The 19,793-nt window shown below is 35.8% G+C and overlaps 1 protein-coding gene across 1 annotated transcript in view; it reads left to right on the top strand.

Annotated features, from left to right (window-relative positions):
* ACVR2A (activin A receptor type 2A) overlaps positions 1-17,923 on the top strand; it is a 30,070-nt gene extending 12,147 nt beyond the window's left edge. The window contains exons 4-10 of the mRNA XM_015823529.1: positions 1,742-1,885; positions 4,651-4,794; positions 6,232-6,377; positions 7,953-8,067; positions 10,908-11,046; positions 11,421-11,551; positions 15,169-17,923. Coding sequence (XP_015679015.1) covers positions 1,742-1,885; positions 4,651-4,794; positions 6,232-6,377; positions 7,953-8,067; positions 10,908-11,046; positions 11,421-11,551; positions 15,169-15,363 — 1,014 coding nt within the window. The 3' untranslated portion in view covers positions 15,364-17,923. The remainder of the gene's footprint in view (positions 1-1,741; positions 1,886-4,650; positions 4,795-6,231; positions 6,378-7,952; positions 8,068-10,907; positions 11,047-11,420; positions 11,552-15,168) is intronic.
* Positions 17,924-19,793: the final 1,870 nt, after the last annotated feature.

Raw genomic sequence — 19,793 nt, 5'->3', positions numbered from 1 at the left:
AATGAGGAGCCCTGCGAGGGGGCAAGTCCCATGAGAGAGAGAGAGAGAGAGAGACAGAAGTGCAAGTGCCTCTGTCTCTGTCTCTCTCTCTCTCTCTCATGGGACTTGCCGGAGGGCCGTGGGAGGGCCGCATTTAATAGAGCAGGGAGGGCTGTTCGAGGGCCGGATTAAACCGGGCCGCGGGCCGCAAATGGCCCGCGGGCCGGACTTTGGACATGCCTGCTCTAGCCAGAAAGCGCAATCATGGCCATGTGCTTTCCCATTTAGCAACCACTTCACTTAGTGCAGTGGTGGCGAACCTATGGCACGGATGCCAGAGGCGGCACTCAGAGTCCTCTCTGTGGGCATGAGCCGTCGCCCCAGTCCTAGGCCTTCAGCTGGGTTTTATAAAATCTTTTTGCTTTAGGCCTCCGCCGCCGTGTGCAAAACAAAAGGTTCACTCAGTCAATTTCAACTTCTCGCGGGGAAAAAAAAGATCTTGCAAAGTTGGAATTGATTGATTGATTTTTAGTCCCACCCAGTCTGCTGTTACCACCGCAGCCACGCCCACCCAATGGGCCACACCCACCCAATGGGCCACACCCACCCGGCACCCATCGATGCATAAGTGGGTTTTGGGTTGCAGTTTGGGCACTTGGTCTTTAAAAGGTTCGCCATTACTGACTTAGTGGTATTACTGATCCTAATCGCTAAATGGGGATTACCTGTAAGCTACATTCCAGAAATTTAACCTGTAGCATAATAAAAAGCCTTTTCTATATCCTGTGGAGACACTGCTGCCAGTTCAGGTTTATTTTACTGTGTTTCTAAAATAGCAATGCACATATGAATCTTATCCAAATCTTGACATTCTTTTGAAAATCAGTATGAATTATTGAAACAGTATAACTTTCAGCCTCTGGTCTAAATTTGTCAGTTTTTTTGCATCAACATTTAACATAGAAATTTTGGGGGGGAGGGAAACAAAGTCATAGCTTACCTACTTCAATATAACTGTTACATAAGCCTTTTGAAAACAGGAAAGAAAAAGCTTGCTTAATATGCCTCAATCAGTATAGCAGCAAAAAAAAGCCTTCATATAATATCATTCTATATTAAAATAATATAAGCCAGTGATCTTCTCTGTGGTCATTGGTTTAATGATATTTATTTCTGAGTTAATGGTGCTATCAAATCACCAATTTGATTTTGGAAATCTCTTTCCTATGCAAAATATCTTTGATTTATTCATCAGAAGTCATTCAATTAATGCTACAAACTTTGAATGAAGGAATAGTATATTTTTGCTGTTATTTCAGTCTTAATGTCTGCTAGTCTAACCAAGTTTTTACTTCGTTCTCAGTTCTGTTATATATAATTCCAAAAGGCTCTGCAAATAAGGTTTTGCAGTTAGCCTGGGAATCCTAGATTAATATGGCTTGTTTGAATGTTGTCACCAGAGGGTTTTATTATGTTTTGTATTTGGGGTTTTATTCCTGTCAGAGTAACTGTGAGTTGGGCGACCATATACTGTAAATGTTCTCNCATGCGTTTGTTTGGAATCATATAATTTAAGTGTTAGATTTACTCATTTTTACTGAAAAAAGTTGAAAATTAATTAAAAAATTGTGAAACAGTAACACTTTTGTTTGCATTCTAGTAAGATTTGTTGATGTAATTTGCTTCCTAAATTGTTGTCTTCGAATTGGTGAATGAGATTATACTAAAAAAATGAACTTATGTTGACTGTTGTTATTTTTAGGACCCTGGACCACCACCTCCATCACCACTGATGGGCCTAAAGCCATTGCAATTACTAGAGATCAGAGCTAGAGGAAGGTTTGGCTGTGTCTGGAAAGCTCAGTTGTTAAATGAATATGTTGCTGTGAAAATATTCCCAGTGCAGGTATATATACAAACAACAAAATATTGTACTATAAAAGACAGATTTTTAAAATGTTTTTTTTTTTACAAAATACTGTTATAAAAAGAAAATCAGGTGATATCTCAGAATATGTCTAAATGTCATATGATTGCTTAATAAAACATTCCAGTGGTTTTGACACCAAGTAAAATGTGAAAGGAAATAAAGGACATCTTATAATGATCCAGTGAGACATCCTGATGGGTGAAGAAATAATTCCATTTGTAATAACAGGCTTGGGATTTAAATACTGATAAAAAAAACCAGAGGGAATCCTTTTTTCTCAAAATATGTTCAAATCAGATAATTTATTTACAAACTCAGACTAACAAAAATAGTCCTCACTTACCAACTATTTTCTATTTAGTGATTGTTTGAAATTATGATGGTGCTGAAAAAATAACTTTTATGACCCACTTACAACTTTTGCAATCTTCCTGAGTCTCATGATTGCCATTGCAGCCAGTACACATTGTCCTGTGCCTGACCTATGATTGGTTTTTCCCCTTTCTTTCTCCCCTTGTGGAGCAGAGAGGGATTGTAAGTAAGCTGTTGTTCTTCAACATCTCAAAAGCAATACTATGGCACCAGCAGCAGGAAAGGGTCAGGCAAAAGAGAAATTGCCTACAGAAATTGCTCACTTCCTCCCCCCCTTGCAGAACAGAGAGATTGGAGACAAAGGGATTTCAATAAAGCAAACTGTTTACTTCTATGAGTCCCAGCCCCAGGTTGCTATATGATCATGTTGCTTTTAATATGTATAAGACAGTAAACAAGCATTGAGCATTCCAAAGGGCAGGAGAGTGGTTAGGAGGCAAAAGAAACCCAAGGGTATAAAACCAAGTAGTTACTTGTCTCTCTCTAGCCAGAAAGCGCAATCATGGCCATGTGCTTTCCCATTTAGCAACCACTTCACTTAGTGCAGTGGTGGCGAACCTATGGCACGGATGCCAGAGGCGGCACTCAGAGTCCTCTCTGTGGGCATGAGCCGTCGCCCCAGTCCTAGGCCTTCAGCTGGGTTTTATAAAATCTTTTTGCTTTAGGCCTCCGCCGCCGTGTGCAAAACAAAAGGTTCACTCAGTCAATTTCAACTTCTTGTGGGAAAAAAAAAGATCTTGCAAAGTTGGAATTGATTGATTGATTTTTAGTCCCACCCAGTCTGCTGTTACCACCGCAGCCACGCCCACCCAATAGGCCACACCCACCCGGCACCCATCGATGCATAAGTGGGTTTTGGGTTGCAGTTTGGGCACTTGGTCTTTAAAAGGTTCGCCATTACTGACTTAGTGGTATTACTGATCCTAATCGCTAAATGGGGATTACCTGTAAGCTACATTCCAGAAATTTAACCTGTAGCATAATAAAAAGCCTTTTCTATATCCTGTGGAGACACTGCTGCCAGCTCAGGTTTATTTTACTGTGTTTCTAAAATAGCAATGCACATATGAATCTTATCCAAATCTTGACATTCTTTTGAAAATCAGTATGAATTATTGAAACAGTATAACTTTCAGCCTCTGGTCTAAACTTGTCAGTTTTTTTGCATCAACATTTAACATAGAAATTTTGGGGGGGAGGGAAACAAAGTCATAGCTTACCTACTTCAATATAACTGTTACATAAGCCTTTTGAAAACAGGAAAGAAAAAGCTTGCTTAATATGCCTCAATCAGTATAGCAGCAAAAAAAGCCTTCATATAATATCATTCTATATTAAAATAATATAAGCCAGTGATCTTCTCTGTGGTCATTGGTTTAATGATATTTATTTCTGAGTTAATGGTGCTATCAAATCACCAATTTGATTTTGGAAATCTCTTTCCTATGCAAAATATCTTTGATTTATTCATCAGAAGTCATTCAATTAATGCTACAAACTTTGAATGAAGGAATAGTATATTTTTGCTGTTATTTCAGTCTTAATGTCTGCTAGTCTAACCAAGTAAAAATGAAGCAAGAGTCAAGACAATATATATTAAGGTTTTCCGAGACGTTTATTCCAAAACGTCAATCGGACCCTTAGGATCTAATTATACCGAACAAACTTACAACAGTGGTCTCCCAAAATAATACAAAACATAAACCCCAAAATAAGGACAGTCTCATTGACACTCAACCCGCTGGTATATGACATTTACAAGAGATTAGTAAACACAATACAATGCAAAACTAAATAATTATAATCCTTATTTAAACACACTGTTAATTTATGTTTATGAATTATGTACCAACTATTTACCAGCAGCCTAAAAAACATTCTAGAACCTGGGGGAAAATAACCAGATAAAGAAGAAGAAAACTGCTGATTTAATTCTGTCTTACTGTCCGATGAACTTCATTGAATTGTTAACCTCACCTCATTGTCTATATTTATTTGAAGAAGCAAACCAGGAAAAATCTTTATCTTTAGTCCAGAGAACTTGCTTGGCAAATATTATTAATCGTTGATCTAAGAGATTTATCTAAACTTGTCTGGCCTCAATTCAATAATCTGTTTGACAAAATTTCTAAAGGTTTGTGCACAGTTTAGAAATTGCTAGAAGCAAGAGTTCTCTCTTAATGTGAATTTGTCAAACTAAACCAAGATGTCTATTCCCCATCTTATTTTTTTTTTGTCCATCACCCCATACATTTGGGCAAATTTCAGGCATAGCATATCAGATATGATTTTGATTATTTGAAATATTTTTGAATATATAGATATTTATTATTTTTTAAAATGTATTAATCTGGTTCTTTTTGTTCCAGGATAAAGAATCATGGCAAAATGAATATGAAATATACAGCTTGCCAGGAATGAAGCATGAAAATATACTACAGTTCATTGGTGCTGAGAAACGAGGCACTAGTATTGATGTTGATTTGTGGCTAATAACAGCGTTTCATGAAAAGGTGATGGTCTTAGTTGTGATAGCTCATGTGATAACGGTTAGAAGTTTTCATTGTGTACAAATATGATATTTTCCAGGTAAATTTTGAGGCAAATTTTTAAGCTTGTGAACTTTAGTAGATTCATTTTTAAGATCGATGTTAAATTTTAAAGGGGAAGAATTCAACATGAGAGTGATTTCAGACCATTTTTCAGAATGGGGATGGGAGTGATTTGGCTCCCAGAGGTCTTCCTCTTCCATGTCCACCTGTAAAACTTTCTTTTTTTTGGGGGGGGGGAGGAAAACCAAGAGACAGAAATAATTGCCATTGTCTCTTATGATGGCACAGCACTAGGTAACTGTAGCCCCAAACGCCTCAAACATTGTCTACCATATCATTGTTTAAAAGGATGCCCACTGAATTATTTCTATCTCGGTAATGATAATGTTACTTTGAATTCTTTTTTAATTGATATTGGAGTTATGTGAAACCTGTCCCTGTATTTTCATTCTTCTCCTCCAAGCTCAGATTGCAAAAAGATTTCAATAAATTTTGGATATTCCAGGTTCTGGAATAGCAAATGGGATATTCTTTCCAAGTGTGTGTTTTCTCTATTTAGGCTGTGTACCAATGTATATTCCTAGTTCTAAAATTTTTGGTTAAATATGTCAGTGTTCCTGCACAAAATTTTTCATAATGTAATAAATAGGAAATTTAACCTATGATAGGCACAGGATAATTGTGTATATCACAATTGGAAATTTTTAGTTTTGTAATCTAGTTCACTTAAATCACAATTATTATACACAATATGTAATCATATATTTATAACATTGGGTGGAAATGTGTCCCCCACTGAGATACAATCCAGCCAAAATAAAAATTAACAAGTAAGAACTAAACAGTAAAATTTACAAAGAAAGAATATATTTATACTATAATAATGAAAATAATACAGTTATAAAAGCCTAAATTTACAAATGTAATTTTATTGATGTGATGTAAAGTGGATCAGCCCTACGTTCATTCTCTGCATTTGCTCACAACATTTCCATAAGCCAATTGCATTTATTGAATAAGTAGATGTTTATATCCTTTTTAAACATACGTAAGAATATGTGGCTCTGGTGATAGTCGGGGAAGAGAATTCCTTGTTTGAGGATGCAAAACCTGAACTGCCTGCAAATGATATTGAGCAAGATACAAAAAGCACATTGAAAGAAGCCTGTTATAACAAGTTGTAGAAACAGGATCATGCCAAGACCAAAGTTCTATTTTGTCCATGCATCCTAAATACTCCTATGACACTCTTCTTGACACTATATGTAGTAAATACAGAAGTCTTGTGCTACATAGAAAATGTATTATATAAATATATTTAAATTTCCTGGGAGTTTTTGAAGTTTTTAAGGAAAGTAAACTGTAATTTTTTTAAAAAATATATTATTTATTGTTTAGGGTTCACTTACTGACTTCCTGAAGGCTAATATAGTTTCATGGAATGAACTCTGTCATATAGCTGAAACTATGGCAAGAGGTTTGGCCTATCTCCATGAAGACATTCCTGGTCTAAAAGAAGGGCATAAACCAGCTATATCCCACAGGTACCCCCCATCACCCTCACCCCCTATCTATCTATCTATCTATCTATCTATCTATCTATCTATCTATCTATCTATCTATCTATCTATCTATCTATCTATCTATCTATCTATCTATCTATCTATCTAATCTATCTATCTAATCTATTTATCATCTATCTATCTATCTATCTATCTATCTATCTATCTATCTATCTATCTATCTATCTATCTATCTATCTATCTATCTAATCTATCCATCCTATTTACCATCTGATCTTTAAAGGTAACATACCACTTCAGAGTTACAATAGTTAATTGTAATAAGAGGTTTAAAAAGTGTATAATGGCTCCTTGATGAGCCATTATAATGTATCCCAGGCCAATTGTATGACAAGGAACAGAGAAAGCTGGACTCTAAGGGAAAAGAGCTGTAGCTCTGATTTTAATTGCTTTCCCAGGGATCTCATACTCTTTTGGAGTCTTTTCCAATCCTCCAGGGCAGCAAGACTGGTTGAGAACAGTCTTATTAAAACCACAGCTCTGCTATATTGAAATGTGGATGCAACCCAATTTGTAGAAGTAAGAACAAGTCGTCAGTGATCAGAATGCAAAATTAATTTGTAATACAATTTTGATTATAGAAATAATGCAGTGACACATTAGAAAGCAATACCAATTTTGATTAATTCCTATTCAGATGTCATTCACAAAGGTACTTATTCTCTATTTGTTACAATCTTTCACAATTTTTTGTCGTCTTCTCAATTTCTGCAGTGTGAAGCAAAACCAATAACTCAATCTCTGTTTGAAATGCATCTGCTATACTATTTAATTTTTGTTCTCCCCCCTTTACCTACAGTAGATCAAATAAAATGTTGCTTTATACAGTGGCATGAAGTGAACACAAGTACCGATTTACTTATTGGTTTATATATGGAACTTCAATAGCCCACTTGTTTTATCTATGTGACATAAATTGCAGTCATTGTCCTTTGCCATTGACTTTCCCAGCAGTGACAATTCTTTCCTGTACATTGTGTGGCTTTGGGAAAGAATGTACCCCTCTTTTATTGTTATACTGTGGAGAGGCAACAAATTGTTTTTATCTGAAAGCTTGGGTTTTGCAAGGGACTCCACCATTCTACATCCTCCTGCAAAAATTATATTATTTCATTCATGTCAGGAAGAGAGCAATGATGATTTTGTCTGATGCAGCAGCAACCTCAAAATCACTTTTCTACTCATATTTCCTTCTCCACAGAGCATTGTGAAGATATTTTGCATTCTATTGTTATTTTATAAGAGGCAACATTAGAGGTTCAAATTACCTATCTAATTAGGTAAATTTTTTTAGTTAGTCGTTTACGTCTTTTCCTCCATTAGCTAAGCACTCTGATTGTGTTGTATATCTGTATGAATAGTAATGGTCATTGTTTTAATTATAAATAGTTGCTATGCCCAGTCACCAAGCAAAATTACTTTACCTCTCCAGCTACAATCAAATAATAAATTATACTGTCAGTTAAACACGTTCAATATTATTCTGATCCCTTTTAAATATGGCAGTTTTCAATTTTGTACTTCATTTTTTTTAAGGGACATCAAGAGCAAGAATGTGTTATTGAAAAATAATCTTACGGCATGTATCGCAGATTTTGGACTTGCTTTAAAATTTGAGGCTGGAAAGTCAGCTGGTGATACCCATGGTCAGGTAAGTTTAAACTAAATAAAAATTAAGATACCTTATTTTATTATGTTGCCATGTTTTTCTTGCCATGTTTTCCTTGCCAGTAAAATCCCAAAAGCACTTTTGTAAAATGGCTATTCATCATCATGAAGGGAATTTTTTTCTATAATTAATCATATGATATTTGAAGTTATATACACTAGATCTGTACCAGCACAAATTAGCATTTCAAAAATTAAATCTTCAGCAGCCCCTACTCTGGCAGAGATCCTGAGCATAATAAAATCAAACAGCAAAATTAACATTCACTTGTCTAATAATATAATTATATGTATTATAACCATAGATACTATAGATCATTTCAAAAACTACATTTTTTGTCTTTATGTAGTTTCATATTTGAAAAAGTAACAGGTTGGTCACTTCAACGTGTATGAATATATCAACTAAAAGTTCTATGAGATATTATAGTGATGAAATTATTTATATTCCCCCTGTAGTCTCTAAAATCATGCAAGCTCATAGAGAGAGTCCATGCTACCTATGGATAAGTTGAACAAAGAAAATGATAATTAATGAGTAAGCTGACAAATAAAAACTGGAATTGATTGATTAAAAATGTTGTGGCAACAGGCACCTAGCAAATAAAATGTTGAAAGATTCCTACATGAGTCTTGAGAAAGAATTTAGTAAACCCAGAATATTCTAGGAGAAGATAAATGAAGGAATTATGGTAATAATATGAGTCCTTAAAGGGCACAGAGTATCCAATATGGATAGTAGAAATGTGATTCCTGATTAAAGATAATCTGTTTTACTGTCACTCATGCCCTCGTCACCTCCCGCCTGGACTACTGTAATGCTCTCTACATGGGGCTCCCCTTGAGGAGCACCCGGAGGCTCCAACTGGTCCAGAATGCGGCCGCGCGGGCGGTGTTGGGAGGGACTCGTCGCTCCCATGTATCACCGCTGCTGCGCGAGCTGCACTGGTTGCCGGTGGCCTTCCGGGTGCGCTTCAAGGTGTTGGTCATCATCTTCAAAGCGCTCCATGGCATCGGACCTGGATATCTCCGAGACCGCCTTCTGCCGCAGATTACCTCCCATCGGCCGGTACNAAGCGGGATTGGCCTAGGGAATTTTAGTGGGGTTTTTAAGGGAAATTTTAATTATTAGGCCATTACAAATATTTCCTTTTAATTTGGTTTTAAATTGATATTTATTGTAATATTGGTTTTATAAGGCTGTCAGCCGCCCTGAGTCCGGTAAGGAGAAGGGCGGGATACAAATCAAATAAATAAATAAATAAATAAATATGTGTCTGTGTATGCACAGGTATGGATAGACACATACTCTATTATGTACAGTTTACAGCTGGATGATATTCAGTAGTGCGGATTTGTTCACCTTTTCTTGAACAGTTTTGGGAGGGCTGATTGTGAGATGTAAGAACAAAAGAAAATACTGTACAGAAAACCCCCAGTAGGTGTACAGTGTATACCTACTGAAAGGTTTTGATTGATTGATTATATGCCATTGATTCTTAAAAACTATATGCATAGAAAATATACTGAAAGGAGATGAGTATAATTAGGCAGTTCTGAATATGGAGCATATTACAGACAAATAGGTACAGAAGAACCCTAAAAATTATTTATTTTAGAGAGTGCTTTGGATCCTTCAGGCCAGAAGATCAACATAGTTGAAATGATGTGGCAACTGAGGGAGATGAAGACAAGAAAATAAATTTGATGGTCCAGAAATACCCTCAAGGAATTGTTAGCACTGGGTAGGACAGTGGAAGCTACTGTATTCCAGTAGCATATAGGCTGGACTGATTTGACACAGACATCAGTTATTACTATTTGTTAGATTAATATTCATTCAAGATCTCAAAGTGACAAATATAAAACACTCTAATTTTTACTTAAGTATCCTGTGAGGTAACATACATGAGATTGAGGGAGAGTGACAACCCCATTCATCTTGTGAGCTTCTCCCATTCCCAGTCAATATTGAGATCACTATATATACAAGTAGATGCACTTATTCAAAATTAATTAATGCATATTGAGTGATGGCCAACATTGACATGCTCTCAGTCCATTTATCAAATCTCAGAACTTACATTTTAAAGTGACTGAAATCAAGCAAACTAAAATCTGAGGTAAAATATCAGTTAAGGACGACGCAGTAAAGACGAAATCTCATCATCCTGCAATTCAGACACTGTTCAGGAAGGTGGACTTTGCCCCTCTGTTACTTAATGATAAGAGTTGCAAATTCTAATGAGCGTTCAAAGTTTTGAAAATGTGCTTATGTGCAGGTGAAGATCCCATTGCTTCAAAGACTATGAGGTGCATATTATTATACATGGTGTTATAAACATTTTAAATTACAGAATTGTAGGACAAGAAGCAAAAATATTACTGAGTATGAAACTTGTCATGAGAGTTTGTGTTTTGTATTTATTTTGCAATGTGACTCATAGGCAGTGAATGCTAACTTCAGTCATTGAAAGCACATCTCCATGTCAAATTTGAGATGTTGCTAATAATTTTCATTCTTTTTAGTTCCTTGGCCATTTCAAAATAATGAAAGCTATTGAAATTATTGTATAAAGAGATTTTAATGGTTTTTTAATAGACAATGTTCCAAAGTCTACCTACTTCTTTAAGAAATATTGTTCAGTGTATTTTTGGATTTGATGGTAAGCTATTCCAAAATAAATTATAGGACTCCATGTTCTAAGTACCAAGTGATTTTGATGTTTTTACTTATTTCTCTAGAATACATGGTGAGCATCTAATTAGTTTAAACTTTGAATGTTCATATCTGTAAACCTAATGATTATTCTTATTTTCAAGGTTGGTACCCGAAGATACATGGCTCCTGAAGTGTTAGAAGGTGCTATAAACTTCCAGCGGGATGCATTTTTGAGGATAGACATGTATGCGATGGGATTAGTTCTGTGGGAATTGGCATCACGATGTACGGCATCAGATGGTAAGCAGTTGACAGTGACAGTGTAAGGACTGTAACTGCCAATATGTAGGACAGATAGGCAGAAGAGTAGTGGAGTACATCCATGAATATCAACTAGCAGTCGGAAGACTCAATGAAATATCTTTAATTTCACAACATGCAGACATATTCAACCACAGTTTCACCTGGGAAACTGTTAGCATCTTAGACCAAGCCAAATCCATAAACACTTGGCAATTTCTGAAAACTTGGCATTCAGATAGCTCAGTCACCAGTAGATACATAATGATAAACCATATTTACACACCCTTCAAAAGAGACTGTAGTCTCTTAATCCGATTAACATGAAACTAGAAATTAACAGAATTTATGTAACATTATTTCTTTCAACGCAGGACCCGTGGATGAGTATATGTTACCTTTTGAGGAAGAAGTGGGTCAGCATCCTTCTCTTGAAGATATGCAGGAGGTTGTAGTACATAAAAAGAAGAGGCCTGTTCTGAGAGAGTGTTGGCAGAAACATGCTGTAAGTGACAAATAATGTGGCCAGTACTGAAACTTTCCTTCAGAAGATAAAACTTTTTTAACCTATAAAATATATTTAAAATCCAATGGAGAAATTGAACTTCAGTATCATGCTATTTAGAAATATTATATTTTAAAAATATTAATATAATCCAGCAAGCCTATCTGCACTTCAGTCTTACATGGGTATGAAGAATTGGAATTGGGGAAAACTGCTTCCTTCTATGATACACCAAACTCTACAAGTAGTGTGAAGAGTGGCTTTCTAAGAATATTCCTCCCTTATTTTCCCCCAGTGGTTTATGTTACCTCTTTCCATTAATTCCTGTAGCTTTGCTACCAATGAGAAGTACATTGGCAGAATGGGAGGTGATTCAGTCTTGTGGGTCCAAGAATACTTCCATTCTGATCCCAAAAGATACCCAAGCTATGGATTTTTCTACTACGGTGATTCTGTTAGCTCAAAGCAACCTTTTGAATTGTGGGAAGATCTTTCTTTCAATGAACAGAAAAATTGCATCTTCATTAAAATAATGAATAGAATATTGCCATAGGTAACTTAAAAATCCTTTTTTATTTCAATATAATTGCCTTTTTTCAGATGAGGAAAACTCAATAGTTGAATTCTCTTAAGAGCAGTTGGAATTGCAGAGGTCAAAGTATAAAAAAAGGTCTAAATGGATGTTCCAAATATTGGAAATAGTATTGTCATCTTGGAATTTTATTTTACTTTAGCTCTTTACTTTTCTGTTGTCCAAAAAGAGAAAACTTTTATGGCATAAAATAGAAACCACTTTTCCTAAGAGACACTTTTTCAGGAAGTTAAAAGATTAGTTGTTTATTACTCCATTGTTTGATTTAAAGAATTACAAATGTACATAAATCATTTAATCTATTTCTTGAAAAGCTTTTAGTGGTGATTGCATTCAGTAGTGGAATGTGAGGAATTTTACTGCTTATGAAATCAGTGGAAATGTAGCATTGATAATTTTTCAGTTATTTTATTTGAAATTGATGATAGTGATATCATTGGTGATAAATCTAGCTAAATGAAAATAAACTTTTCAAAAGTGATACGTTTATAGTCTTCAGGCATTTTCTAGAGTTTGTTTTTTCCACATTTGTCATTGCTACTAAATATATAAATATATAATTAGTTGTTGTTGTTAGTTGCAAAGTCGTGTCCGACCGATCGCGACCCCATGGACAACGTTCCTCCAGGCCTTCCTGTCCTCTACCATCTTCTGGAGTCCATTTAAGCTCACGCCTACTGCTTCAGTGACTCCATCCAGCCACCTCATTCTCTGTCGTCCCCTTCTTCTATCGCCCTCAATCTTTCCCAGCATTAGGCTCTTCTCCAGTGAGTCCTTCCTTCTCATTAGGTGGCCAAAGTACTTGAGTTTCAATTTCAGGATGTGGCCTTCTAAAGAGCAGTCAAGGTTGATCTCCTCTAGGACTGACCGGTTTGATCGCCTTGCAGTCCAGGGGACTCACAGGAGTCTTCTCCAGCACCATAGTTCAAAGGCCTCCATTCTTTTGCGCTCAGCCTTTCGTATGGTCCAACTTTCACAGCCATACATTGCAACTGGGAAAACCATGGCCTTGACTATACGTACTTTTGTTGGCAGGGTGATGTCTCTGCTTTTTAGTATGCTGTCTAGATTTGCCACAGCTTTCCTCCCCAGGAGCAAGCTTTTTTTAATTTCTTGGCTGCAGTCCCCATCTGTGGTGATCTTGGAGCCCAAGAAGATAAAATCTGTCATTAATATAATTAGTTACCTGTGTTCATAATTATTATTCACAGGAAGATTAATGAATGGCCATATAATTCATGTGCTACTTCTAATATTTAAGTTATTCTATTTAGCAAAAGGTTAATACATATTTGCAGTCACTAAAGAGAGGTTGTTTAATATTAAGAGCCGTGGTGGCGTGGTGGTTTAAATGCAGTACTGCAGGCTACTTCTGCTGACTGCCAGCACTACAGCAGTTCGATCCTGACCAGGACTCAAGGTTGACTCAGCCTTCCATCCTTCCGAGGTCGGTAAAATGAGGACCCAGATTGTTGGGGGGCAATAGGCTGACTCTGTAAGCCGCTTAGAGCGTTTCTAAAGCACTGTGAAGCAGTATATAAGTCTAAGTGCTATTGCTATTAATCCCGTTTAATATGCTGTGTAAAAATATATGTTAATATGTTATAGCCTGACACACTTCTATGCATTCCAGTGTTAAGTTTGAACACAGATTCCATTAATAAAAATTAAAGTTGTTCTGAACAGAAATTTTTTTATTCATATTATTTTCTAGTCTACACATAGGAAAGATATCCTAATTTAACTTTCATTTCTCCAGTTTCATTTCAGATAGTTATCTGCATAATGTAATAGAATTTATATGCCCTTAATATCACAAGACTGCTGAAAACAGAATATTTCATATATAGTGAACTCTGGTTCTAAAATTAGGATATTTTTTGCAACCAATTCATTTTTCTAGTCTTTTTACATTGGGTGGAAATTCAATCACTCAATATAGACTCCTATAAATCCTTGAGGTGATCTATTCCTGTTCATCTTAGTTTTGTACTGCTTCTGTTTGAGGTGGTAAACATTAGATCATTAAAAAAAAGATAAAAAAAACATTTAATGCAGATGGAGTTAGCTGCTTTTTCCATGCTTTCTAAGATTTAACAGGACTAAATACTTTCTTATTTGCCTTCCACTTATAAAAATAGGATAGCTGATGTATTTGTAATTGTTACAGGCCATTACTTGAAGGGCATGGTAATTGTCTGTAAAAGTATTTTTTTCCCCCATATGTACTCAGAACAAGAAGAAATTAATATCAGAGCATTTCAGCCTCCCAGGACATCCCATGGCAGGCATCGGTGACCTTTTTAGAAAAAGTCTAAACACAATTGAGAGAGATTGCTAAAATCACATTTATCAAAAGGTTTCAGGCAATCTCGGAGGCTCTCAGCAGCACAATGGCTTTCTAACACATTACAGTTGCTAGCCAATAAAGCTATTTTAATCTGTCTCACATTTAACCTGTATCTGCGTAGCCAATCTGTCTCCCTCTCCTCACCTCCCCCATCTGACCCCATTAAATCTTCCACCAGTGTAGCCAGTCTGCAAGACTGGAAGGAATTATAAAATGTAGCTAGATGAAAGTCTCCTGGCAGAAGGAAGAGCAGGGTCAACCCTCGATTACAAAACCCTCATTTGAAATTGCATCAGTTCAACTTTTGAAAAGGAGAAGAAACTGAAACGATATCATAGTCGCTTTTCAGATATACAGGAACCAGTATTAGAAAGGTAATCAATCACGAACCTAAGTTATATATTTGGGCTGATAGTTAAGCCAGATAAACAGTAAGTATTATATGGTGATTTTTCTCATTCCAAATTGATTCTGGATTTCAGAATTAGGCACTCGCTGCAGTTTCTCAATGTCAAATGTCGCATGGGAGGTGTTAATATCACCAGAGGTTTTTATTGCCATTGTTTTAATGTGGATATAACTTAGATGTTGTTTATATATTTCAGGATAGTGTTTTATGTTCTGTCTGTTGTATAAGAATCCCAAAACTGTATCCTTTCTTCTCGTTATTTTTAGGGAATGGCAATGCTCTGTGAAACAATAGAAGAGTGTTGGGATCATGATGCAGAAGCTCGATTATCAGCAGGTTGTGTAGAGGAAAGGATTATCCAAATGCAAAGACTAACAAACATTATAACAACAGAAGACATTGTGACTGTGGTCACCATGGTGACAAATGTGGATTTTCCTCCCAAAGAATCCAGTCTATGATAGTAGCAGGGTCACACTTCTTGACCAATAAGACTCAGCACTGAGACTGCCAAGTCAAACTGGCCTGTTTCTGGCCAGTAATTTTCAGCATGGAATAATGGTAAGTCTGTCTCTGAAGTGTCAATAGGAAGATTCCTCTTTGTTCTTCTCCAGACGTGGATCCAGAAGACTTACTGCATATGCCGGAGAAAATGGCAAGATAATGTTAAAAGTATCTGAAGAACATGGACCTATCTCGGCTTGTCAGACATTTTAAAAACTGACATTGTATTTCTTAACATGTCAGACTAATTCCTTAAAATGAACTACTGCTATTTTTTTTAAATCAGACATTTCATTTCAGATTTAAGAAAAAGGGTAACTTGTTTTTATTGCATTTGCTGTTGTGTTTATATAAATGACTATTGTAATGCCAATATGACACAGCTTGTGAATGTTTAGTGTGCTGCTGTTCTATGTAATCAAAGTGGGATCTAGCAAAAAGGCTTCCAAGCATTACTTAACCTCCCTCAACAAGGTATACCTCAGTTCCACCTATGCTAAATTGAATTGACAACACTAATAAAATTGAAATAATAAATTGATCCAGATTTTGTAAATGATGCATTAAAAGATTCATGGTGTATTTTTAAAGGTTATAAGCTGTGCTTCATGCCAACAGTCCATGGCCATTCCTAAATGGTGTATTAGTCTTTCCTTGTTCTAGCTTATGTATAAAAAATGTATTGCCTTTTCAACGACGACTTCCCCAATTAGTTAAAAGCTTTATCTCCAGTTCCCAAAATGGTGTATACGTTTATTTTACTAAATATTTAGGTTTGCTGTGTCTGATGGGAATTTGAAAATTTAAGCATGATTTTTTTAATTATTATTTTATTGAGCTCTGGCACTGGAAAGCTCTTAACTTTAATTCTTTCAAAGAAGCTTTTGCTGTTTCATGTATATTTTGTCTAGTGTTATTTTCTATTTTACTAAACAGGACACAGTGGGTTGATCCAGACAGAGACACATGCAACAAGATGGTGGAAGCTACCCTTCCTTCCATTCCCCTTCCCAGCAACCAGGCCCCTGCCCCATCAAAAGGGGTACAGAAGCTCCTCTAGCTATTGGGGGCTGCTGTGGGAGGAAGGTGGCAGGAGGAATGTTTCCAACCACCCAGTGCATGGGTCTAGCCCTGGACATAACTCTATTTCCACTGTGTTGTTGTTTCAGGATCACCTCAGGAAGCTTCATGACCTTGAACTCCACACACTTTTATATGTGTTGCCTTTTGTAGTTTCACATCACTTGATTTTTTTTGGTGCCGGCTTGTCAGAGGAACATTGATAAGTGATACATAGGTTTAACTTGTGGTCACTAAAAAATTAAAAATACAGACTCTTAAAAAAAAAAACCTTTACCATCAAATATGCAATTATTTCAATGGAAATGATAATGTAGCATAGTCTAGCAAAAAAAAACCCCTACAACTTTAAACTACTGTACTGAATTAAAGGAGTTATAGGGATTGATGATGTTGAGCCTATCCATTAAGAAGACTCTAGCAAAAGGGGCCGAAAGTAGACAGGTGCCAAAGTACTTGTAAAAGGCAGTAATTATTTGATTAGTTATATGTATACAAGCCAAAGCGAAGTCTCAAAATGAAAGTACTGAACCAACAGTAGCCAGTATTATCAGATTCTAGGCAGTTTTATATTTAAATAATACATTAGATTTATAAAGGAAAAGGTGGTCATAGTTAAATGTTCACCATGAATATTCTCTTGTAAAGATGTATGAAATCACAGTGAGGTTTTTTTTAATTTTGTACTGGTCTCCAAAAATGTAGAGGAAATAGTTATAAACAAGATTTTGGACATCCAGTTCTAAACAGAGACGAGTATTAGAGGATTTCTCCTCTGCAAACTGGCATATTCCGTAGAGATATGTTTTGTCTCATAGTTACCAAATCTGATGCCATAATTTGATTATGGATGTTGCTGGGCATAACTTGCTACTTTTGTTAACAAACGCAACAATTGTTCTTCAGATGTATTTTTGAATAAAAGAAGATGATTTGCTTGATTCTACTTTTAGGAGTTGATTCGCAACAGCATCATCTAAAATAGTATGAATGATTGGCACATACGGTTTTTCCTCAAAATGAAAATATTCATATTAAGAAAATGTAATTTATCAGTCTTCATCTTAAAAAAGCACATGCCTACAAACATCATTTCTGGTTGCAAATCTCCCACCACAGCTTCATAGAGCAGGGTTTTTTTTTAAAAAAAATAATCAAATAGACTTTCACCAATATGACTCAAGCCAAGTAAGACCTTTTCACGTATGTTTTTTGCAAATGCATTTGGAATTGCAGGTCATAGAGGGGAAATATCAAAACTGACAATCAAGCAGAACAATGTCTACATGAGAAGAGTTTTTAAAAAAGTATTTCCCAAAACTTCCCTTCTTTGCTTCCCCCTAACTAGTCTTTGCTTTTCGAGATGCCTCTTATCCGAAAACACTTTTTTTGGGTAGACTCTGTCAAATTATTAAAACCCACCAAACTGCCAAAAAATAAAATCCACCAAAATAGCCCTGCACGAAATTTTGACTTCTTTGTAACGGTGGACAATTCTTTCAAAATGCTTAAGCCAAGATCTATCCTAGGAAATTAACCCATTCGTGTCTGAGCTAGGAAAAGTGCTCTGCTTTCTGGCCAATATTGTGGCTGTTGTTGCTTTTTGTACTTGAACCATTCAGCTTGTATTGATCTGGCCAGCTCTGGTGATTTACCTTGTATCTTTGACTTGTGAAGGAAAGCCTGGGTTGAGACTCGAGCTTTCATCGTCCTTTGGTTTGCCTGTGACTACTTAGTTGGCTGCCTATATAATTGCCACAGGATTTAACTGATCAGTTTTGTGAACAACTTCAAAGTCTAAACTTTGCAATACCTTTTCAGTTTGTGTTAGATGCGAAGAACTTTATATCACATGATGCATGACTACTCTTTGTACAGTTGCTAAATATACCTTAGCATTTTGGAACAGATTGTGCCTCGTAATTGTTGGAGTTCTTTGACCTAGTGTTCTCATTCATGGTGGTATTCTGAAAATGAGTCTGGATTAAAATACACAACTTTATACTTTCTTTGATAGCAAAAATCCATGTGGAGTAGCTCTTGCATAACTAAGGTGTAATCGGATGTAGTAAATAGTGTTCATACTACTGTTCTACAGAATAAAATTGCTGATCGTAGTTTAACAAAGTGAGGTGACTGATTGGTTGACCTTTTTCCAATTCTCTTTTTAAACTTTTTAATGCATTTTTATTAGGAATATTTGGTATAAAATTCAGCAAGCTATGTACAGGATTACAAACAAGGGATAAAAATAGTATCCTTGTTGGAACACCATTTACCTCAATATATTCAACCAGCAGTACTTTTTTTTTTAATGCACACCACTCAAGCCCATATAAGATGTTACCTCTCAAAATATTGGTAAGCAATTATTTTAGCTTTACTTGGTACTTGTCAGTGTTCTGGGCACAGGTTGTTGTACTACTGTCAAATTGCTCTTGCTATTTTTCGGCAAGTATTTAAGAATAACCCCATCCTGGATAAAAGTGATTGTGAAATATTGTATAAATGTATGCTTCTCTTTCCCTATTCCCACAGAACAATAAATAAAAAAATTAAGTGACTACTATGACTTGCACACTGTTCTGATTCGTTCTTTAAAATGAAGTATCTTTTATATTGCATATAACAATCTTCTCTCAGATTTTGTTTTGCCAATTTGGAAACAGTGAATTATAATTGTATTTCAGCAATCACAAATGAAATGCCCTTTGGCAGAAAGTCAGTCTTAAGAGCAGCGTTTCAATTTGTTTTTGTTTGTTTTTTTGCTACTAGAAATAATTAAAACTGAAAACATCTTTACATTGGAAATGGCTTTGGCCAATATTAGGAGCAACTCTTTACAATCACATCTACCCTGTAGAAGTAGATTGTACATCACCCAGAACAAAACAAATAGGTGCCACTGAGGGAATTACATTTAAGCTATGGGAAATCAGGAATTACAGTCTACATTTAAAGAAATTCTCCCTTCTCTTTTTATTGTTTGATATAATTGAACTTTAAAAAGCTTGATAGTTCTATAAACTAGACTGATAATAGTTTGACTGAATAAATAATTGCAAACTATGTACCTCAATTCGTCTGATTCTCAGTGTACAACAGTCTATATGAAAAAAGTTATTGAGGGGACAAGGTGTCCTAATGACTGAAGACAGTGCTGCAAATGATGATCCTATGATTACATATTTCATATTTTCAGATACAACATAGGAAGCTCTATTATAGTTGAGTACTGCTTGTTCTAAGAGTGAGGTCCAAATTATGACTTGCCTTCCAAATGTGTAGCTTCAAGGAAGCCCAGGGC

This window comes from Protobothrops mucrosquamatus, unplaced genomic scaffold (assembly GCF_001527695.2).
Source record: "Protobothrops mucrosquamatus isolate PMUCROS unplaced genomic scaffold, P.Mucros_1.0 scaffold1900, whole genome shotgun sequence".
Taxonomy (NCBI): Eukaryota; Metazoa; Chordata; class Lepidosauria; order Squamata; family Viperidae; genus Protobothrops; species Protobothrops mucrosquamatus.
This window is presented reverse-complemented; position numbering and strand designations above follow the sequence as displayed.